The sequence below is a fragment of the Opisthorchis viverrini genome (genome assembly GCF_000715545.1).
Source record: "Opisthorchis viverrini unplaced genomic scaffold opera_v5_420, whole genome shotgun sequence".
Classification (NCBI taxonomy): Eukaryota; Metazoa; Platyhelminthes; class Trematoda; order Opisthorchiida; family Opisthorchiidae; genus Opisthorchis; species Opisthorchis viverrini.
This window is the reverse complement of record NW_008752080.1, coordinates 34,928-59,082: the sequence shown is the minus strand read 5'-3', so window position 1 is coordinate 59,082 and position 24,155 is coordinate 34,928. Positions and strand designations below refer to the sequence as shown.

The window sequence follows — 24,155 nt, the reverse complement described above, 5'->3', positions numbered from 1 at the left end:
GTGGCATTTGTTTGTGTGGTGGGAAGGAGTTGGGGAGGGACATCGGTGGATACCGAACTGTGCGGGTAAACGATGGTTCATGGTTGCCCATACCGAGGAAGGGGGTTTGTTGAGGGACCCTACCTTGAACCTTTGACTCAAAAGTCTGACCCACAAAGCAGTTGGAGGATGTAGGGTTTTGTTGAAGGACCTTGCACGTGGCCTCTGACTCAAAAGTCTGACCCACGAAGCAGCAGACAATAGGGTTTTCTTCGGGGACCCTGCACGGAGATAATGACTCGGTGGCAGCGGGAAACACCTTTCTACCTTCACACTCCTGCCCCGCAAACCGCCTCGTAGCACGGTTACTCGTAGTAAGGGGTCTCGCTGCTCTTGGTCTGACTGCTCCCTTTTGACCTTCCTGGCTTAGTTGTACCTTGTGGAACGAAGTTCTAGCTACTGTAGTCAGCGGAATAATTGCAGCACTCAAGCCCGACCACCACGTCAAGGTGATGGCTTTAGGTTGGGGCTCACAGATGTAGGCCATTTTCAATGTTTGATGTTTGATCAGTAGCATGCTTTGATATTCCCTCACGAATTTCATGTTAATTTTCATGCTGCTGTGTAATGGTCCTTGTTAGTCCTCATACGATACCGAACAAAAACATACTATTCTTAATACTCCTTGAATATAAGTTCACTCTGGTTTTTTGGCAGTACCACGACTGAATAAATTAGACTTGTTGTTTTCGCCTTATATGTACCAACCCTTCGCTCATTTAAATAGTTCGCACTGTTAGATCTCCGTCCAGTTGAACATGGGTTTTTCCACTTGTTTCAACCGTACACAGACACCAACGGGGTGTACCGAAACGCGTCATGCTTATTTGTGCTCTTCCGTTTATCATGATTTTGTAATATGACTTGGAAACAGATTCGGATTCCACCAATCATTTCCTGTTGACTGAAGTTTTCAAGTATTGTTTGTTGTGAAAATCTTTGCGTCCCTCTGTATCTTAAAAAACCAGATCAATTTTTCACCGTTTTCCATTCCACTAAGAAGAAAATCTGCATCACTGAGAAAAGGCGCGATTTGTTCCAAATACTCTTACCTGTTATCGCTTTTAACATTGGGCTCTTTCTGTTTCCTCCTTATCTAGAAGTTCTCGTCGTTCCTGACTCGTCCCAGCCATTCACTTCATCCGAAGATAACTGGCGCAATCGGATACATTACTGTTTGGCCGGACCGAATGCCGACGAGGAAGGGGTATATATGCTAGTCAGGTGCGTTTTCTGTATACAGCTTTCTTCGTTTGTATTCACTACAGTTAGTGGCAACTATTATTATTCTCTCTGGGAGCTCACTTGGTCCACAGTATTATCACACTCACCGCAATGCAGTGGATAACACTGTTTCAGTAAGAAGCGTAGTGGGTAAAGTAAGATTTACTGCATAATGTAAAACTGTTTTTCACTGAATTTACTTCGCATAAGTTCGCCTTGCGTTTGTTTCTATGCTCTACAGCACAACCCTGTTCTCTCGACTCAGTCGGTACTTGGCGATGGGACATAGACGGCTGTTGGAGCAGTTGACCAGTTTCGGTGAATATGCACTTGCCTGGCTCGGGGAAATGGCTCCTGATATGGTTTCAAAGGCGAAATCTGAAAGCAGGGGATCTATTGAAAGTGAAGACTTGTTTCATTCTTTGTCAGGCCAGGCAGTGGTGGAATCGACAATGGTGAATGGTCTCGAAACTGTGGAAACTGACGTTCACTCGGAACAGGTTCGCTTGTTTTGGTTTATTAGTTCATTGCCCTTATTTTCAAGCTACCGGCTGCACACTCCTCCTGGCGCTATCTGGTTATTCCATGCCAATGAGTGGAAGTGTGGGACAAGTGCCTTACCTGCAAGATTTCAATTCCAGATCATTCTAGTTAAAGTCCTACAGTCTGCTTCTTTTGATATGTCCTGAGCAGCAGTAGCTTTCTATCAGACTCTACGCCTGTCTCTGTTGTTGTACATTATCTGTTTTGTAGACAAGGTTTTTGCCGTAGCAAACTCAGGTGGGACTTGTATTAATTGTCATGATTTACCTAGACTTTCCACAATTATCTCATCACTTCTACTTTGGTTTTGTCCCATTTCGGGATGGGAACCTTTAGCCAATTGTTTGTGTTACAGTGATCGTACTCCTTTGCAGTTACTCGCCCCAATCAGTTACCATGGTTTGAAAGCAAATGCCTTCAACCTAGGCATACGATTTGCTTTGTTCCATATTTGTTGCACAGGAAACTGCGGGACAAGACGAAAAAATGGAGAATGAAACCAAAGCCTGCGAACAACCGCCTGGGAACGACTCATCGGACGGAAGACCGAAGCTGTCTCGTGACGATAGCCAGCCGGGCCCCACAGTAGATGCTATCCCTGCTGAATACCGTGGTACGTTATCTAGACATTTCTTTATACATTTTTTATTAATCGAATTGTAATTTTAAATGTGCTTGTTTTTTATAGTTAGCGTAACAGCGAGTTCTTTCTATCTGACTTCATGTTTATCAAAACAACGGTAGTCTTCAGTTCATTGGCAATGTTTTGGGACCGACCGGAATGTCATCGTCATTGATTGTTTATCGAACTGTTCTGAGGCGGCGGCGTTTTTTTTGTTGTCTCGAATACTCCACGCTTCATCCACTGTCTTTAATCACGTCACGTCTTGGTTATCCGTTAGCAACAAATTTGATGTGTCTCCATTTCCGTCGCGCCTAACGCAGTTCTGGTCCTAACTACAGATGCGTTATGCAGGTATGATACATCTTTGCTAAAAGATAATCCAATCATAAGAACGGATGATGGTTCGCCAATAAGGGACCGGGCTCCAGCTTAACTTATATGAATACAGTAACATCATTCCACGGCGACACCTCTTTGGAGTCGCCCGTTTCGATCGACCTTGTGGGCTTGTTGCTACATGATACGCATACTTGAGTGACTGCAGTCTTAAACCGCTAATCACTAGTTCACCTGTCCGGTCCCTCTGCACCTAATTGATCAGTCCCAGTGAAGACATCAACACGCTTGTTGGTGGGGTTTTCGGCGTCCGGCCACACCTTCACCATAAACATCCGATGAAATTCGAGGCCTCTGGTCTCGTATTCTTTTCAAAAATCGATGACTAACCAGATAAAACTTTCTTACCGTTTACCAGTAGTCTGAATTGGTCAAAGGCTGGTCACAGAAAAAACAACATTTTACGGTGGATTTTTACATATCCAGGGGAAAACCAGCCGTATGTCTATGCGCACGTCACTCAGACAGCGACCAACTACTTTGTCTCTTTTCTGGATTCGAAGGTCAAGCCTAAACATACGCCATTGTATCATGTATTCTACTGATAGGCAGTCATTGGTCTTCTGCACTGTCAACAGTGATTGCTTTCGATTGATTCTTTACCTTCCCGTATTCTTAGCTGCGGTGTGAAGTCGCAGGCACAGGACCCCACAGAGAAGGAGATCATGGGTATGTGGGGGTTAGGCTTGGCATTATGTAGCAACTATGACCTATTTTCACATCTCTAGTGGGTTAAAGCGCTTGGAATACAATTATATCAATCAGTTGCTTCACAGTTAGAGGCCTTAATGCGCTCATTGCTGATGAGTTCCCTAAACGAAGGGGTCGAAGTTTTTCCCATTGGTTCGGCTTGTCCAATACTTACACAAAAACTAGTCTGATGATTATGGATACGAGGGGGAATGGTCTAGGTCGTGTTGTTTAAGTCCCCAGAACATCTTCGGTTCGTTCTTTCCGTCCCTTCGTTCATGTGTTCTAATGCAAGGTTAAACCTAAAAACATTATGATGGGTTGTAACGTGTAAACAATGTAAAGAGTACCGTCGGAATTTCTTCATAGTGTGCAGTTGTCCACGTTTGCTGACCTCAGCGCTACCGTGCATGAGGCTATGTATCAAATAGCCAGTCTTCAGATCGTCGTGTGTGCCTAATACCGGGTTATACTATTTGAAAACAATATACTGCACTTGGCAACGATTAGCTGTGGATAACTGAAACATTGAGTCTGTAAAATCTCTCGTTTCAGGTCAATTTATCGTAGAGGATAACGCTCCGACAACCCATCGTTTCTACAGAACCGTTTCCGACAACCTCCCCAAATCGTTCTACCGGGCGTGGAAACGTGATGTGAGTTGTTTATTGACTTTTTTTATTTCGAAAGATGCGCAACCCCCACCCGCACACCTAGGTAGTATGAAGAGGGGATGTTTTGATTTAGCTCTTGAGAAAATGTGTCCAGGACGTTTGTTTTGATCATTCCGTCCGACAGTCCGGATGCATAATTTATCACGATTTATCATCCCAATTCTTTACCCATACAGAAGAATTTCTCACTGAGAGACTCAGTTAGATTAATCGAACTGTCTGAAGTTGCAAACTGTCCGAACTACCATGTTGACCGTGTTACTGGACATATCCCAGTAGCCGTTGATGCTATATTCTGGAAGTGCGGTAATGCGCTGAAGCTTTAAGGAATTAAAGGGTGATGCGGATATCCTGATAAACATGTAATTGGTGTCGGTGCTGACTTTTATTGTACCGTGTTTAGGCTGGTTACACTCATTTGCACACTAATTTAGTGCTAACGGAGGACTTAGGTGAATGCCTCTATGACGGTATTTTTCGGGTATCTCATGAGTATATTGGTTGTTGATCAGGTGGCTGTTTATCTGTTCGCCGAGCTTGGCAATTGACTTGCAAACGTCCCGTCACCATACGAGGAGACATTATCAGTGCGCAGTTGGGTGGGTCACCTCGTATGATGTCTCCTCGCATGGTGACGAAACGTTTGCAAGCCAATTGCCAACCTCGGCGAACAGATTAACAGCCACCTGATCAACAACCAATGAACTCACCCGGGCTACCTATATTTCACCACATTATCTTATGAGTAGTGTTTCATCAAGATAATATACTGCGGTACCTCGGACGTCGTACTGGCTGAAATATGAGTCGGCCTGTGTACGGTTCAGAAACATGCACCAGAGGTTCGGCTGGGATTCAGCTAAGTCTCCCGTCAGAGCCGGAGTAGTTTGTAAATGACTGTTTCAAGTACAGCATAAGGTTTACAGGAATCCGGGGAATGCATCTACCTACCCAAGGGGGGAAAAACAGGTCGAGGGGTTTCAAAAAACTCCTAGCAAACTTATCACTAGAGTTCTGTCAAGAAAACATACTGGAGGTAATACTTCTGTGCACTCGCCTACGGTCATTATGTTAGTCAAGTAAAGAAAAACAGGATCCTAATGCAACTGCGGTGTTGACATTAGAGTACCAGGCAACTGAACTCTTGCAGATGGGGCAGCAATTCCTGCATATCATGGATGGAAGTCTGAAAGCTACTCACTACGATTTAGTGAAATGGGAGGCTGAATCACAGGATATAAATGCCTGGGGTGGGATGATACGGATTGGTGTCCGTCCAATCAGTGATCGACTGCTTAAGGCTGTGAAAGTGAAGCAATATGCTAAGATCTCCCTCAAGGCGTTGAACCCTGCTACAGGACTGGCTGAATATCTTATAACTGGTTGCCTTTTCACAGATCTTGAACTTACTGACCGTCCACGAATGCCGATCCGTTTATCAAACCTGCCTTTGAGGACACCAGGTGGATTACCCCTCGACGGCACTACAGACTCTGGATGTTAAAATAAAACTGATCAGTCTTGTCGGTTCCCTTGCATGCTTGACGTCGTAAGGTGGAAATTCATGGACTAAGGAGCGATCTCATTTGTCTGTCATCGGTCCTGTTCTATACGTAATATTTTTTCCACGACCGCCGTTCCGTATCCTTCACATTGTGCCTCCCGATTGATGAACATTGGAATGAAGGTATCATGCTGTTGGTGCGTATTGTTGCGTGAATTGCAACAACCTTGAATGGGGTTGTCTGTGTTTTCGCTCTTCAGAGGACATTTGCATGTTAGCAATGTGTTCTAGTATTGATAGCTCGAGTGCATCTATTGGTGACTAGCCCGGTCGTTGTTGGCTTGCAAAAGGGGTATCATGAGTGCGCCGTTGGGTTTTTTCCCACCTAAATTGGATTTCCTCTTTCGCAGAGCTTGGTGGACCCAGAAGACCAAAGAAATGGAGGACGCGAAAAATGCTGGAAACGTTTCCACTTTATTCATTTTTCTGGTATTCGGAAGACTGTTATCAGCCGAACTCGCAGGGACCAGAATGGCCCTCTGATTTCCAGCAAAGGGGGATGTATTATGACTAGAAAGTACACTTACCTAGGTTGAAATTATGTATTGGAGGACAGGATGTTCGTGGTTTGGTATACATCAGTGACCGTATTTTTAGTGTACACTTGCCTTGCATCAGCAGGTCATGGAAGGTCTTCACTGAGAAACCGAAGTAAAGTTGTCGACTAGATGTAGGTTCAAATCGTCTTAGGGAAAGCGAAGCCAATCATCAATGATCTATGTACATTTTTTAGTGAATTGGGTAGAGGGTTCTTCGGTCATTCTACTTCATACCACCTTTATTACTTCACTGGCCATGATGCCTGCATTGATAAAACTAGTCGACTTCCCTCTCGAAGAACTTCTGGACATTCTTGCACTATGACATATCAGCATGACAAACTGAGAATTGCATGCCATCCGTCGTCAAACATTTTCACAACTTTTGGGTTCTTGTGAAGCAATGCTGATAAGAAGACGATAACAAAAACTGCATTCAAGAAGGCAGTTGACTCAGTTTGTTCGTCTGTCTTGGAAGTAAGCAGCCATCGTCTGACCATTTTCGACTCCCCGTTATCGTAAGTATTCAAGGTTTCACGTGTGCCATTGAAAAAATGGACGAAATATTAGCATTCCGCGACATGTTTCATCTTCTTTGTTCTGGTGTTGTGGTTTACTTGGACTGTATTTTGTTGACTAGAAGACCATGTGTACAAGTTATATTTTTGTCAAGCTCCGTTAGAAGGAAATTCTCTTGGGAAACTCTGAGACCAAGGCGAAAAATCATCGCCGAAAGAAAGTCGCCGTTGTACTTTGTCCTGTGTTTCTGCAAAAAAGTTCTCTAAAGTGTAATCAGGACTCGTAGAATACTCACTGCGGGTATGAGACAAATAAAAAGTGCTTTCTCGCTCTAATCATACCTTGGCCTCACCTCATTCTAACTCTTCACTGGGAAGTCTCTGAAAACCCCGACTATAACGTTCACCATGTTGGTGAATTATTGAACGTATGAATCTCCGACTACAGGCGAACGAACGCATTCTCTTGTATTTCATTTCATTCTGTAGAACGTCTCTTTTCACGACTTAAAAACACCAGGCTGTTTTTTCATCGTACTTGCGTGATCATTCATGATAATGTTATCGTGGTCAGTAAACGCGTCTTTCACAATTTAACTCCGTGCTCACAGTTTCCTCGTGTTATCCACCACTCTCCGTTCTACTGCTGGTTACAGAATGCCTTGTTGTCCACCAGTCTCCCACGTGGCATAATTGTAAAAGCCTTCTCGGATCGAATGGATTTATACTCACTGCTTATCGTCGGACCAGCTGGGACCCCTTACGAACATGGGCTTTTCTTTTTTGACATTCTTCTTCCGCAGCGTTACCCCTACATTCCTCCACAGGTGAGGTGGCGTATTCTGAATACCTGTGTATCTACCCCACCTCAGGATTTCATAACATGCCCGTGCGTTCATTTCGCTACGTAATGTATCTTACCTATTAACAGTCGCTTCATCCTACCTGGTTAATTTCTAAGAAGTGAGCTTTCTAGTAAGCAAACAAGCACCTGATGATTGCACCACAGCGATTGGAACTTCTTTATGCGTTTAGATCTGAAGTCATATGTTGCACCACCGGGCACAGACCAACGAATTCTGTTTCAAACATTCCATCCTTTTTATATGCAACTTGATTCTGCTCATTCCTTAGCATGATAACAAACATCGGTTCACTTTTTCTGAATGTCCTACAGACAGACCACTGACCAACTCCATATGGTTTCTTTATATCAATAGTATCGATCTGAATGGGCAGAAAAGCTGTATTTTTAGTTACCCAGCGGACGTGTCATTGTTTGATACATACCGACGGACGGTCCACAACACGCCTTTTGCGTTTGCAGCGCTCTCGTTCATGTTTATTCATCAATCGGTCGATCTGAACAACCGGCAAGACCGAATAGGTTGAATCATTGCCCCTTTTCACTGGTAGTTGTGACCGCTGGTTTGTCTGCTAAGCCGGACAGAAGACGCTCCACCACCATTATTCGACGTCACGTTGACAAGCATCAGTCCGTTACGCATCTACACTCCAGTGCATCGGAGTTACCGCAGCCAATAAAGCTGCCAGTTCATTAGATAGCTAGAAACACTCAGTGTCAAATAACCAACAATTCCATCGCCTCCAGTGCCCGGCCCTTCCTTTCTCGTTCCCTCTTTTTTGGTTAACGGAACAGTAGCAGTTGAAACGAATGTACCGTTGGAATGTGCTTCATAAATGATCAAGTGACTGACGAACCGCGTCAGCAAACAATGTGGCCTTAGCTCAATAAAACCCAAGGTTTAAGACGTATACTACTCACCAAGACGGTCTTTCCTTGACTTTTCGATCGCCTCGGTCGAAGTAGCCAACCTAAGGTCAGTACAGCTCCCATTTAAGCTACAGTCTGTGTGTCAGCCGTGATTTGAGTGAGTACCACAGTTTACCACAGTTTTCTTTGATTTTCATGCTTTTCAGTGGGTCTCCGATGGTGTATTTGCATAATAGCTTTACTCCACGCTGCGTTCTGATGGTGCGAATGCATTAAGTGAAACGATTCTGCCACTCACGAACCTCTCAAAATTCTCCACAGGGTTTGGTGTAGTTGGAAACTACCTTGTTCCTGGCAGGTTTTTCTAATATTTCTTGACTACTACAGACTCAACTTGGATTGTTTCTCTTGTATAATCACTTTTTAACTTGATGGTCTCGTGTGCTTCACTCGAAACTTCCTCAGCTTACTTCTATTACTGTCCATTCCGCTTCTTCTTGCAGGTACATTACTACTCGTTTGCGAGTGAACGTGTAAATCCTAACCTGTACGTGGAAGGACACGTATGTCTGTCTCTGTTGGGCACGTGGGCTGGTAAGGATTCGGAAAACTGGAATCCAGAAAACTCCAACCTGCTTCAGTTAGTTGTCTCACTTCAAGGTAAGCGCAGTGAAACACGCCGAATTTGCACGTCCTGTTCTACTTAAAAAACGACTAGCCGAATTTGACGTCCTGTTCTACTTAAAAAAACGACTAGACAAAGGAGGAATTCCACGACGTCACTGCCAATCTATATGTTACACGTATTCTGTGCTACAGCATACCACTGTGTCCAAGACCAGCTGCATTTTTATTCGCATTTCCTTTTTGGCTCGAAGGAGCTTGACACAGAGAGCTTTCCTCGGAATATGCATATAAGCAAAGTTGCCTTATCACCAATGGGCTCTCCTGATCAGTCAAATATGGTCAGGTGCAGTACGCAGGTTGGTTTAGACATTGAAATCTTATGTTCAAGCCGAAATACCCACTATCCAAGAATTATGTTCGTAGAATCCAATTTGAGCGAGGTACACTCAAATTGTCTGTCAGATCAGACACATTACCCCTGTGATTTTTTTGTTAACCTACAGTGCTCATCTACCGAACTACCACTTCAGCGAAATTCGCTTTCACATCAGAGCAGACTCAGTTTGAATTTTTGTGCGAGCAACATTCCGAATTCGTTCCAATGTTCTCTGATGATACCATCTCGCTAAAGACTAAAATCGCTGATCAAGTGAATAAAATTTCTCACAGATTTACGGACGTCCAACTTCTTATCGGAACGTCAGTGAATAGCCCTAAGAGAGCTCTGAATAAATAGAGGTGTAATTCTGTGGACAGACATTGTCTATGGAACTGTAATAATGAATTGATGGCGTGGTGATGGCTATTGTCTTCGGTGCATAGCTCTCTTCCAAATCTCCCCATTTGAAAATCCACTGACAGCCCTGTGTTTGGGCATCAATTATGGCACCCCCCGCCTCCAATGCACAGCTATCTACCCCACCTCTGCAACTCATCGGCGAACGAAACTGTGGCAACTATATAGCCACTGTGGAACAAGTACGCGGTTCTCACAGCTAATGGTGATGTGGTTCAGGTTTGGCCAAAATCATGCAAAATCACGTCAGCCTACACGGAAAATGCACATCTATGCTCTGGGTGTATTTCTCGAAAACAGTCCAGTTTGGGTTCAAGTAGAACGTAAGGTTGACGGAAACTCGGGGACTGCACCCCAAGAAGGGCGAAACCGGTCATGGGCTGTCTAAGAGTTTTCAGCAACCTTGTGAGTAGTTTCCTTTATGAAAATATACTGCGATATCTTGAATATCGTGCCAACTGAAACATGAGGCGGCCTGTGTGCAGCACATTCAGTTGGAGGACATCATAAACGAGAGATTCAATTGAGTCTCCCGTGAAAACCAAATTGATTTGCGGAGGATTTTCCCACTTTTCAGACGTCCAGATGGTAAGAAATGAGCATTAGTCACTCCTCAGATCAACGTTCTATCAGCAACTTCGGTTAGGGTAATGTCTTGACTTTAGAGTCGTTCGTCCAATAGAGTATAAACAGGTCGTGGTGCATGGCCTCTTAACGGAAGCAGAAGCATTTGTTTTGATGAGGATTCAGAAGGATATCGAGAACATATTAGGCGTACTACAGAAAAGCGCCTATATCGGCAGCTTTTTCCCGGAAGAGAAACAAAAGGACGTCCCCAAAAACGGTTTTCATCACATTGCAGTACAAAGGGGACCAGAACGATAAACGAGTGCGGTGAAAATTGAGTCACTGTCACAAGAACGTTCAACTCAGCGACTTTAGTAATGCTGAACAAAACACGACGAGGGATTACAGAACTCACCCTAGACAAACCAAAATCTTTGGTTACCTCCTCCTGTGTGTACCTTTTCCAATGTACCTGCGGTAGCAACTGCGTCTTGAGGACCGAGAGACGTTTAACTGCAGTGATGTCCCAACACATCCGAAGAATCTAGCGGTTAACAGTTTGAAAGTCCCATTTGGCGCAACAACCAACTGTTACGCTTTGCGGCTGAACACCGCAAACCTAACTTGCGTAAACTGGAATTTCTGGCCAGCCTCCCCTTGCCTTGTCTTGGTAAGGCCGACGATGAATCATATTTACAGTCCCAGTGCTTCTACTCGACCTGATCCGGAGTCCGATTACCTTTGGTCGCTGTTGTCTGTCCACTGACCTGTGTGTTCGTCCTTCATCCTGACCTTGCCTTGATTCTGATTATATGTGAACAGACAATGAGGTATGCAAAATAGCCGAATCCAGTCAATCTTATTATGGGGCTTCTTGCTCCCATGAACTCCAACATGGGGACCTAATATGTAATAAGAGGTTAACTTTGGTCCTTCTCTGATCGAATTGCTCCAAAAGTCCACTTAACGATGCTTTCTAAATGGATGAAAGTGTCTCAGTAATGAGATGACCAGTTATCTCATGAGCGTCTGTGAATGTGTATGTCCACACTCCACTGATATTTACTACTACTGTGTTTGTCGTAGCACCGATGTTTCTGGAGCTGCTGTATGCTTCCAGTTACACAAATTAGAAAACTGTAACTCTTTTGGGTGTCGTGGAAAAATAACTTAATATATCCCCGATCACCACAAATAAAACTCCCAGTGAGTCGTGTTTTTAAGATACCCTTAATGCTGTTATCATAAAGAATTTACTTGTCATAAACGGTGTATTTGAATGATCTTCAGGTGACTCCTCAGTTGACATCAGTTTCATCTGCAACTGGGTGTATTTCGCCACTTGCATACAAATTCGAGCTGAACCTAATGTTGTTCGAAACTCGGTTTCCCTACCCCAAAGGTATTTCTTTGACACATGTGCCTTGCAGGGATCTTTTGCTGGTGACATTTGAATGGATCCGACCTTTCATGTGTATGCCAGGATGCCAGTGAGAGATGGCTCAGTGGTTAGAGCGCGAATTTACTAACCGGAAAGTCCATGGTTCAAACCCGACCTCTGTCTCTCGACTTCCCCTGTCTAGGCTTGGGCGACCTGGCAGTATCCTAGCACTCGTGCTTCCTTCTGGTGACATGGCAGTTAGGCACCGAAAGTGTGTCACAGCTGAAAGATGATCTTATTTTTCAAGTGTGTATTTAGAGTGCTATTACTGTGGAGCTCTAGCTGATGTTATTTTTCGAAAGATTCTTTTCATCTCTCCGATGGTTTGCAACTCTCTGGTTTCACTACCCACTGATTTCTTCCTATTTCAACAGGAGTTAAGTTGCGACTGCTCTACATTCATTTGGTCAGCCCCAGGGAGAAGCCCCCATATAATAGGTTTATTTCTATGGTCCCCTTCGTGGAGAAACCATTTTTCCTATTTGTTACGTTTGCACTTCACGGAAGGGTTACCATTTACTGTTCTTTTACTGTCATATTGAAATATTCTCACAATTTTCGGAGTGATCCGTAAGAATCATTTTTCATTTTCAATGTTTCGACTGTTACAGGTCTCATCCTCAACTCTGAACCATACTTCAACGAGGCTGGGTTTGACGCCTGCCGTGGGACAACCGAATCGCGTGAGAATAGTCGAGTGTATAACGAATCCGTTGTGGCAACCCTGGTCCAGTCCATGGTCAGTTTGCTGAGCAATCCGGTCCCTGTGTTCAAACAAGAAACTATTCAACACTGTCTCACTTATGGAGATGCGTGAGTAGACAGATATTTCATTCTATTTATACAAACAGACTTCATATATTTTTCAAGGTTGTCAACGCATGGAATTCCCTGATTGGTTAAGAACGGTTACCATGGCTGTCCCTGATCTTAAATCAAGCACTCGTGTTTCCAACACATTTTTGATCATATCTCAATCAGCTTTGAATAAATACGTTCAGTGAGACGAATGTATTCAAACCGACATGTGCCCTGTGCCTTCTAAAAATTAAATGGATAGTGTAAATTTTCCTACGTATTTATTTTTTGCACTGGTGACTGATTGATAAACACTAATTTGCGGTCGTCGTGATTTTAGCGTGAAACAGAAGCAGTGTAATAAAGCCGAATATGGACTTCCACCATACTGTTGTGGCCCATCGAAACTCTCTGAACCGTTCAAACGCAATTTGGCGTTTTATACACATTAGCAACACTTACCGAAACTTATAGGGCCATCTCACGGTGCAGTTTTGAGGTTTTCCGACCCTGTCGCTTTAGCGCCTTTTTAGATAACTTCGGTGTGTTTTTAGTCAGTGCATGGATCGCATTTTAACTACCTTTCCACTATCTCTACCTCTGGGCATGCAGTAGCTCATTTTTAGAGTTATGGACGTACACGTTTTTCTCTACTAGAACATTTCACAGGATGCAAGTCGGACAGAGGTTGGGATTGCAAACTGGTCAGGCCTTCGTGAGACGGAAAAGAAGTCACGATTTGATTACGTGGTAGGCGTCGAACATTATATTGTCTGTTTCGAATATTACACCTTCAGGCGACTCGAGGCGAAATTTAGCAATCGAACATCGAGATGCACTTTTTTTATCGGACGATCTGAAGAATTCATTTAGAGATGAGGGGTTCATATGGGTTTGATGGACATTATTACAGGTGGATCTGTGTAGACATATCCAGCTGAGTTCATCGACCTTCTGATCTCGTTTCATTTGCAGTTATGCATCCCTCCTGGAATTTTGGGCTTCGCTGGATGAATTCGAATATGAACGCCTCAGTTCTGATGATTCCAACGCAAAGTTAGCCTTGCCTGATTTTCCGCTTGCCCCTGTTTCGAAAGGATTCCAAATTTCCGTCCGTCGACATCGCCAAGCATTTCTACGACTCGTAGCAGCGTCCAACCAAAATTGTACTTGAGTAGTCTGTTCAGTGATTCTCAGGACGTCAATAAAACCTCTGAACAAATCTTTCTAACCTTTTCATTCCCAGAAGCTCCCACATACCACTCACTTAGATCATAAAGTTTCCTAAACCTTTGTTTTCAAAAGACACAAGCACCAGTTATCGAAGAGGCTTCCAATCAACGACATCTGTTGTGCCAACTGCTGGAAAGCTCCAATTGGACCGAGCTTACGCTCCAATGTTTTGCGTTTGCCAACTTTGCTGTCTGCATATTTTATATTATACACATGCTCTGTTTCATGCACCACTGCTTTATTTCTTTCGACGATGGTGCCGGTGCAACCATGATATCTCACTCTTTCGGTTCTTCGATGAGCAGCCATGTGTGAACATATACATCTCCAAAGACAGGTGATCAGTTACTCATCCTTGAATTTGTACTTATTTCGGTCTCAGTCTGTTTGAGCTTGTGTAACTTTGTGATGCAATGACCTGAAGAGAAATATCTACACCCTGATTGCTGTTGTTTTGTTTGACTCTTGCAAGTTAGTCGCATGGCGTTAGTGCGTTTCCCACGGTTAATCCCTTGATCACTGTTTTGAGTAAGTTGCACTGACCTCAAAAGTATTGAAGATATCTCCGAATGAAGTGTCTTTTCGTGAAACAAAATGGGCTGTAAAACCTGACGCGCTTCAAAAAAGTCTCTAACTTTAATATGAATCCCTGCGCTGCTCTAGTTTTAATAGTGCATTTGATATGCCTTGAAACGTTATATAGACCGTGAAAAAGCTTGGCAACGCGTTGCTGATCGAGCGAGCGGTCGGTGGACCGATGTATGCATTGGTTCCAAAATGATGAAAGGTGGACAGACGCGGCATCGTTATTGCGTGTCGATGCCATGGAAGTTTAAGTTTCCTCGTACTGGAGAAATTGGCATGGTGAAACCTGTGCGCGTAGCCACAGCGTGAACGACATTGTTTATAAGGGTAGACTGACCTGATAATTACGATTGCAGCTCTCGCTATCCGCCACCCAAACTCTGTCCCTCGGCTCTCCACACCGCATAGGAATGATGGTGACGGTTCACTGTGGCTGGCAAATCCTATTTCGCCAACTATGGTATATCAAAAGGGCAGTAGCTTGAGACAGCCTTTAAAAGGATGGCTATTACAGCTATATTTATAAAGCATTCACAGAATTGTCCACGTGACCAACTGTAGAAACTTTGTAAGTGGGCGAAAAGTGCTAGGCTAAAATGTTCCTTTTTTGATTTTCCCGAGTTCTAACCAGTCAATGTGTGCCTTCTTCCGGTTCGCAACTCGAATGTCCAATCAACATGATATTCGGTTCTTCCAGGCCGCTCACCTACAGGTACAGTGCTCCGCTCATTAAGGCCAAATGGCTTCCGGCCAGATGGTGGGATTTGTGATCAGCGCTGGGTCATCATCTGTCCGAGATCGGTGCCTTGAGCTCACTCAACTCCCTAGTGACCCCGTAGGATTGTGGATGTTTGGACGACCCACTATATGATAATGGGAAATTGGCACGCAGCAGCGACCCAGGTTCAGTTTGATTGCTGCTTGAAATAGTCCGCTTCACGTTCGATGAGTCTAACACCTGACCTCCAACGTCTAGTTTTGGCTGCCTTACGCTCGCTGTCCTGCACGGTTGGTGCGGCTCCCTATTCCGATGGTCGACGCAATTCCACCTCGGACGGATTTCCACAACTTGTTTCAGGTGGCTGTAATTTTGGATCGATTGTTTTGACGACCTAAAGAGGTACGTTGCTGGGCGGTAGGTAAGTCAAAGGAATTAGCAGACAGTCGGTAAATGCTTTGTGTTGGTTATACTACTTAACCAGTTTAACTCAGTTTTTCGGTTGATCATCCGGTCGTGGCCAAACGCTTATGTTCAAACTGCTGGCAAGTTTCGGGTTCGAAACCCTGTGAAGTTTTGTGAGGTGGATACTGATTATGATTCCCAAATCGATCAATAGCAATACACTTGTTGGGTGATGTCCACTTCGCTGTGTCCACCAAGAGTAACGAGATCAATGCCAAAATTTATACTACCAAATGTCCGTACGATAGTTTCTTGCCTTTGCCTGAGTTTTCCTGTTGCCCATGGGCATTCTAAAACTCTGAGCGTTTTTCTCCTCTTATTGTTAATCCGGGCGGGATACCTAGACTGATGTGATGACCCCCGAAGTTCATAAATCTTCATGAATCACCTTCGCTTAGATCGTGCACCAAAGGGGACACATAAGTAGGTAGGCTAAATCGGGCATGTAGATGTTGGACAAATTTCCACAATTCACTAGATTCTATATGACTCTTATGAGCAGAACAAATTCGATATTCCAAGATGTGTTTAGCTATCTAGAGATTATGGATGACCGGGGTCGAGTTCTTATTCCATGATATATCGTAGTTCAAGCTATTCACCGTCGTCAGATGCAGAGTTAGGTATGGTTATTCGGATTGCCATTTTCCCCTTATGTATGCTGCTTTTCGAACCAAGTCAAATCATGACTTACAGAACGCTATGCTGATGTATCCTGGATTCAGATCACAACTGATGCAGACCCCAAGTCTATCCAATGAGAATACTATTGGGTTCAACCTCTAGAGTGTCCCTACCTGTCTTCCAAGCCTTCTCATTGTCTTGGATATTCTGGAGTGCTAAGCCTACCACAATACTGAGGTGTCTTGGTGACCATCGCTGTACAGACTTTATAGTGATTAGTACTACCTGACCACTTGCAAATTCTTCGGGTCTGCCCCATTATTCATGTGGTCTTGCAAGCAACCTTTCGCACCCAATGTATTTCAAATGATCGGTTGTTCATCTTTCACAACCATGGGCCTATTTACACTTTGGAACTGTCCCTTGATTCACATTCTCTCATGTTTACACCGGATGGAAGACGCTCATACGGTTGCACATGCCAGTCAGAAAGCGTTCAGCTGTAGCACCCTTCCGGTGCCTAACTGTCATGCCACCCGAAGGAAGCACGAGGGCTAGGATACTGCCAGGTTGCCCAAGCCTAGACAGGGGAAGTCGAGTGGCGGAGGTCGGATTCGAACCACGAACCTTCCGGTCAGTAAATTCGCGCTCTAACCACTTGGGCCATCTCGCCATCTGCCAGTCAACGCAAACCGAACGTGACGTTATTAATTACTGATGAGGTCATACGGCCTCGTCCGATCCGACGGACCAGTCCTTCATGCTGTAAGATCTCATTCATCTATCAGAAACGGGAATTTCCACCAGAATTCAGAAGGGACTCATTTATTTCGCCCTATAAAAGAAGAAAGAAGCACGGCTTCGTCCGGCACATACGGATATTGACCTTCTTGACTGTGTGCAAGCTTTAGGGCAAGCGCTAGAGAACCGAGTTACCGAGACACATATCTCGTAAGAACATGGCTTTGGTCCTAGACAGCACACTGAGCTTGATATCTACTTCACGACAGCCTCAATGAAAGTTTCACAAAGATCCGCAGCATAATCATGCTCCCTTCATGGGCTTCACGAAGCCTTTGGGCTCTGAAGACCGAGAATTACTGTATAGACTTCTTGCTAAATATAACTGACTGTCATTTATATTGCCTGGTGCTTACATGAAGGAATCGAAGAAACTTTAGAAGAAAACGGAGCGATTTCAGGTAGTTTTGTAATCATCAGTGGCGTAAATTGGGGGTACGCCATTGTCGCTGTTCTTTGATCTCTACCTTATGGCCACTTCTGTCCTGAATGATGTTGATGACGTGCACTCCGAGTATTGACTCGATGAATGACTAACTGATGCAAAACATCTTGTCCAATAGATTAAGGTACGCATTTTACGCCTTCGGTCCACTGTGTACTATCTGCGCGTACAACGTACAGTACACACCTGATGATTTGATAACTTATGCTCTACAGTTCGGTTATCGGGGTCGGTGTGCACTAAACAAGGTATAGCTTAGTGTTCAATAGTCCTCCGTTTGCTGACTAGTGTGCTTCTGCTCCCTTTACATACCATATTTCGATTTGAGTTTGGACCCTACGTGACGTCCAAAGATCCAGAGGCCAATATGTCTTCGGCAAACCAGTGTTCCGAAAAAAATGAAGCCCTTGACTGAAATTCAAAGCTGGAAAGAGAATCCGGAAAGAGTTTACGTATGGTCAACCTTCTACCGCGAATCGGAACCATGGTGGGTAGAAAAACTGGTGGTTTGGCATTCCAGTTCGAAGCCTGGAAGCAGCTGGCGTGGATCTTATGAAGTGGGAAGCGTAACCACACAACAAGACGCCACGGATAGAAATGCTACAATACTGTGTTCGTAAACTCAAAGATTGGAAGCTTCGAGCCAAATAGCTTACGCGAAAAATTCAAGCCTGATTTACAGAAGCTGCGATCAGTCTGTATTGATTATCTTGGATCCACTAGCCGACGGTTAACACATCGACGGTTCATCGACAAAACGTCGGTGGATACAGTAAGCTTACCGGACTTGCCTCGGCTCTCTGTTGCAGACCTATGACAGCACTGTAATGCACCACAGCCGTATAACTGGGTTTGATGTCTTGGCAATTTAAGTCGCCAGCTCACTCGAACCAGAAGACCCTGTGTTCAGCTGTGTGAATGTCTCCATATAACCCCCCAACTGCATGCTTCGGTATCCTTTCAATGGCCACCCTTGTACAGACCAAAGCAAATCAAACGACGGATGACTACAGAGCGCCGTGTGGGTGCAACCAAGGTTTAGCTTATTAGTAACACAGCCGCCAAATACACCTGATGCTGACTCCATTGTGTTCGCTCCAAAGCTGTTCCTGTTTGTGTCCGCAAACAGCCCTTGTTAAGGCCCAAACCTGTGACCGCCGCTGGAAAGACCCGGCCGATTACTGGCTATCACCACCAGGCCCTGCTTACGTGCCCCGATAGGGTCTCATGAGTGGGCAGGCCAACGGGGTACGATGCGCGAAACTTGTTTAGCCACTCCGTTATGGCTCGAAAAGTGTATGTCAAAGCTTGAATATGCTGACGGCTTCAGACCTACCTCCCTTCTGTTCGCCCTCCAGTGATGGGATTTTTTCTACTATTTAGGGTGTCTTAAAGTGTATATTCACAAGTGATCATCAAAGTGAGTGGATATGATATTGTCCTCACATCAAGTTGGCATAATCGATTTTTGAAACCAGGAGCTCAGTGTTCGCATTTAACCGAATCATAACTAGGGCGCGTATGAAAGAAAGCCCTTCAATTGATCACATTGGCTAAAAAACATTTACAAGGCCATCCATGAAGAGACACGTTTACAGCACTACTGCACGTAACACACTAACCTAACAATGAGAATATGGAGACTACCATCTTCAGGCATTAGTTGCATAATCTTTCACACAACATCGAACAATCAACAGAGTAGTAGGAATAGTGGGAAATGAAATCAACTTGTCTACCCGAAGTATTTTACAACAGTTCACTTGGATGAAAAATCTCAGGTAATACGTACGGATCAGTCGATAAATCAATCGAAAACCGTCCACCCCAAAGTTCGTAAACTCACCTAGTGGACAGACCTATTTTGATTTCACATCGCCAATCCTAAAATACAAGTATTCACCGAGTGCATATGTTGGTTACTGACGAATGAGATTATATTCGCTAAATATTCTGCGCTTGAATACTGATTCATTCCTTCCTCATCTGCTTAAGTGTGTTATTAACCACCTGTTTTCAGTAGTGGGTATAACTATACAATAACATTTTATTTGTTCTTAGTGCAGAGTTTTATAAGACATGCACGAAAGATTAGCATCTTTCTTGGCCAAGTAGACTGGTTTACATACGGATTTGGTTTTTACGGGAGACCCAACTGAATCGCTCGTTTCTATGGTGTTCTTTTTGTATCTCTTGTTTTATGAGTAATATGTGACCAAAAAGTCAAAGCGATGGATGCTATCGAGCAACGGATGCTGTTGCATTTACTTTCCCTTGTGCTGTTCACTTTTGGTTAATATCACGGCATACAAACCAACGAATGGAACACGCGAACTAGTTAGTGTCGTTTGACGTCGTACCGCTTCATTTAGCTTGCACTCTAGCAGTCACCCACAATTCAATGATTTATGTAGGTGTTGTCGCGAAAATACTTGACCTTATCGTGGTGCAATGATGTGTGTACCTGGACGGTTAATACCTTAATAGATATATGCAACATCCAAAATTTATTTTAACAGGATGGTCGATGGATAGAGTTCTGAAAAGCACAAACGTCTAGGTCTGGTGGTATAGAAAGAATGCCAACTTCACCCTTTGGCCACCCGCGTAGTCTTACGTCAACGGCCACTCACGTGCAGTCAGGTATTTGAAACGAAAGACCCGGTTCAGTAGTCTAATCAGTATCATGACTAGGTGTGAATTCCCAGAGACTATTCCAACCAATGTACAACCACGAAATTCAAGCAGAGTGCTTTCAAGCTACATCATTTGTCGTGTACTGACATCTGCAGGATTTCCCCAATCGCTCTGTAGCAGATGAGCGAAAGGATATGCTCTTCGTGCTCATCATACTTCTCCAGTGTTACCTCTTGTCGTTGTGCCTCATGGTTTCTCCGATCTCAGCAGCTCGACCAGGTAATCAGGGATGCGACCAACTGCACGCCAATGCTCATACCTCACGCTTTGTATCCACTATTCCAACCCACTTCCTTTATCATTACAGCTTTTAACGTGAGAAAACTCAGGCATGCGGGTGAGTCCCACTCGCGTACACCATGGATACTTTATCCATAGAAATTTCCTGCTTTACTGCAAGATAAACGCACGTTAGGTGAAGCTGTCTGGATGTAATCGACTGCAAACTACAGACGACTCTGTAACGGAATAAGCCTATGTTGGCATAGCCCTTAACTCTCGAATTGATACTTCCTTATTGGGGAAGATGCCCATGAATAGCCTAGTCGGTACTGTCCATCGCTTTAAGAGCTTCTGCTTGTCAACATACTGATTATCTTTCATTCATGAGGCCAACTTTGCACCAACCAACTGTAGATCTGATCTGGTAAAAGAAATTTCCTATCCTCTTGTCCACTAGCGAGAGTTCGGGTGTAGTGGCAATAGGTGGAGAATCAGACTAGTGGGTCACCCCAGTTCACCAGTGACTCGTCCCGGCGGTGTGTTTGACCCAGACACAAAATGGGATGCTGATAATGAGCGCTGAGTCTGGATGCAATGTGCTATCTGGAATCACGCCACCGTTCAGCGAAATCAGTTATATGACCCTCAGATGCCGACGCCGAATAAGTTCTTGGCTACTGCTCACTCCATAATTCCAAGACCAATTCAAATAAATCTCTCTTTCAATGTAAACTGTCATCTCTACGTTAATCCAGTAATTCCAAAAAGAGCTTTTTTATCTGGTACCAGGAAAGCATTACAGATCACAATGTAACCAACAGCATTTCCACTTGTAATTGCTGACCTCAAGTAGATATCGGATATTTTCTAGACGGAACAATACTCATAAGGTTTATGAAAATCCAAGCTAGTTTGCGAATGCGTGTATTTTGCCAACTGAATCATGGGTTCAAATGGAACATTGGATTGACGAAAGTCCTGGGATTCCGTACAGCTGACGAGACCCAATAACGTCGAGACCACTCGTGAACCATCGAAAAGTTTTCGGTAATCATGAGTGGTGTTTCGTCAACAAAAGCGTACAACAATACTTTATGTGGACAGGTATTTATTTCTGATTTTCAAGTGGGTTATTTTGTTGGTAGTGAACCAGGATCTCAGAGTTGTTGCTCCAAACCGGGGTTTGATCAAATCCGACATTGTCATTTTTGAAGAATAGACTCACCAAAACAGGTTTCCTTTTCACCTGATGACTGGTTGTTGCATGGGATTGTCCAACCAAAAGGCCGATTTTCAAGAAGCCCACTTGGACTGGAGCTATTTTTAATTTATATCCCACTATTCCTTAACTGACTTTTTTTTAGCTCGGAGTTTGGTCCCGTATCTAGACAGAATATCAGACTACTGCCACGCACCTTTATGCATCCAATTCCCTTTACGAATTTCACGAGAGCGAGAAGTATCAAAACAGGATAGATTAAACTCAGCTACTTCGAATATCTCGTCAGCTCCTTACATACGGTCTAAAATCAAGGCCAATGCAGAATAACAGAATGATAACAGGCGGATCCTGGTTGGGTAAAAGTGCTAAGGATGTTGACACTTCATACAAAGGCAGTGCATGGCCAGCTGAAATTTTCAATCGTTTTCACAAGTTCGGTTTGTATTGTCAAATCGTCGCCGCTTGAGCAAAGCGCAGTAGTCGCGATCTAGAAAGTCGTGAGCGATTGCGCTGGACGGGTCTTTAAAGCTACTAAGTGCTTAGTTCTCTGAGATCTGAAAGCCGTTATCTGACTACGTCCAACGAACGCACACTCTGAATTCGAGGTGATGTACACCAGAGGGCATTGACATTTTTCGACAGATATCTTTTCAGACCTGAGTTGAAGGCGACTTTCGGACACTGTTATACAAAAACATTTGGACAGTGTTTTACGCATTGCTGTTGATGAACAATTCATCCTGCTCATTAGAATGAAGCTAACGCACTCATTCCTAAAGATGTGATAAAGAAGATAAAGGTGAAAAATAAGAATAGATTTCGACCAAAACCAGTACTCCAAAACGGCAGTGTATCAGAAACCTACTTGGAAAGAGCAGTATAAGTAGCCCCCGAGTTCCATGCTGAGTGCGTAAAAACGTAACCTAATGGAAGTTTTATTCCACAAAGGCCGAAAGATCTGTCTTGAAAACTATAGAACAGGAAGAATTTCTTGCAGAGCCCCCCATAAGTAATGGATATTAGCGGAATTCGGCTGGGCACATAACCTGAGGGCACCGCATAAAAGAAAACATCTTTGGAGCCATAAGTTAAGGGTTGATGTTTCACAGTAAAGACTAGTCTGACGCAAGTATCATACATCCGGCGACAAAAAACGTCCATCCTCTTTTCCACTCAAAACATTTCGTTTCGAACCTCGGTGCGCACATCAGTGAGCGATTCTACCTCAGCTATTGCGTATCGGCTCGCCTGCAGGTGCGTGGACACTTGCTTCAACACAAACGAACATAAGGTTGACGGAGACTGCGCCCAGGTAGTGAGCCCCTAGAAGGGAAAAATCGGTCGTGGACTGTCGAATAGTTTTTTTAGTAACCTTATGAATAGTGCATTACTTCCATACAACTTGTCGCGATATCTCGAATACCGTACCAACTGGAACATGAGACAGACCGGTATAGTACATTCGGTTGCTGAAGAACATGATAAACGAGAGATTCAGCTGGGTTCCAAGTGAGTCTTCCGTCAAAACTAAATTCGTATGCAAATGAGTTTCACACGTTACGTGCTATTCGGCACCAAGCCAGCAGTTCGAAAAGGTTACGTCTAAAATTCTACGTCTTCTGTGTTATTCAAATTACTATAGGGGGTAATTACCAGTTGTCCGAAACTTGAACAAGTGACAACACAACCTTCAACGATTGAAGGTAAGCATACGATCCATGGGGCAAAAAGGCGCTCATACATGACAATATTAGCGTGGTCAGCAGGATCACGTTCATAACAGGATGGCCTGGCAGGAATAGAAAGAGGCAGGAACGCAACTCGATTTCCACTCTGAATATACACGGGCGATAAAAGAAGTTGGTAACAATGCTTAAGCGCCCAAGAAAGCTATAGCTGGACTTAGCATACTGACGCGTTAGTCCTTCTACTCAGGGACGTTCACCGCTGAGCTGAGCGGTCCCGTTAGAGTTGTGCTTGTAGCAAACCGGTCACCCACATACTTGACTGCTTAGCTCACAGTCGCCCATTGGATCACGAGACTTGTCTTTTCTCATGCCCACAATCACGTCACATTAAGGTGACTCATCAGACGTCGATTGCACCGTCTAGTGAGCGTAGCAACCTCTCCTTTGCTGACGTGCCCACGTACACGCAAACGGACCTACATATAGGGAAACTGAACACAGTCAGCACAGACTCGCGCGCACGCAGGGAGCAAGGAGTCAACCACACTCCAAGTCCGCGGACAATTATGGAACACGTGTAGCAGCCAAACTGCGGAGGAAACACGTTCCCGCCACCCGGACTTCCACCAAGGGACTCTCGCATACAGTAAGTTCCCTTTTGACTTGCTCCCATTCAGCA

General features: G+C 44.2%; 1 protein-coding gene across 1 annotated transcript in view; it reads left to right on the top strand.

Moving 5' to 3' along the window:
* The window catches only part of T265_10909 (hypothetical protein), a gene marked incomplete at both ends in the record, with an annotated part of 58,599 nt that extends 44,090 nt beyond the window's left edge, over positions 1-14,509 (top strand). Inside the window, 8 exons of the mRNA XM_009177422.1 lie at positions 1,140-1,263; positions 1,505-1,763; positions 2,233-2,419; positions 4,073-4,173; positions 7,469-7,639; positions 9,051-9,207; positions 12,590-12,791; positions 13,752-14,509. Of these exons, the coding sequence (XP_009175686.1) occupies positions 1,140-1,263; positions 1,505-1,763; positions 2,233-2,419; positions 4,073-4,173; positions 7,469-7,639; positions 9,051-9,207; positions 12,590-12,791; positions 13,752-13,950 (1,400 nt within the window). The remainder of the gene's footprint in view (positions 1-1,139; positions 1,264-1,504; positions 1,764-2,232; positions 2,420-4,072; positions 4,174-7,468; positions 7,640-9,050; positions 9,208-12,589; positions 12,792-13,751) is intronic.
* Positions 14,510-24,155: the final 9,646 nt, after the last annotated feature.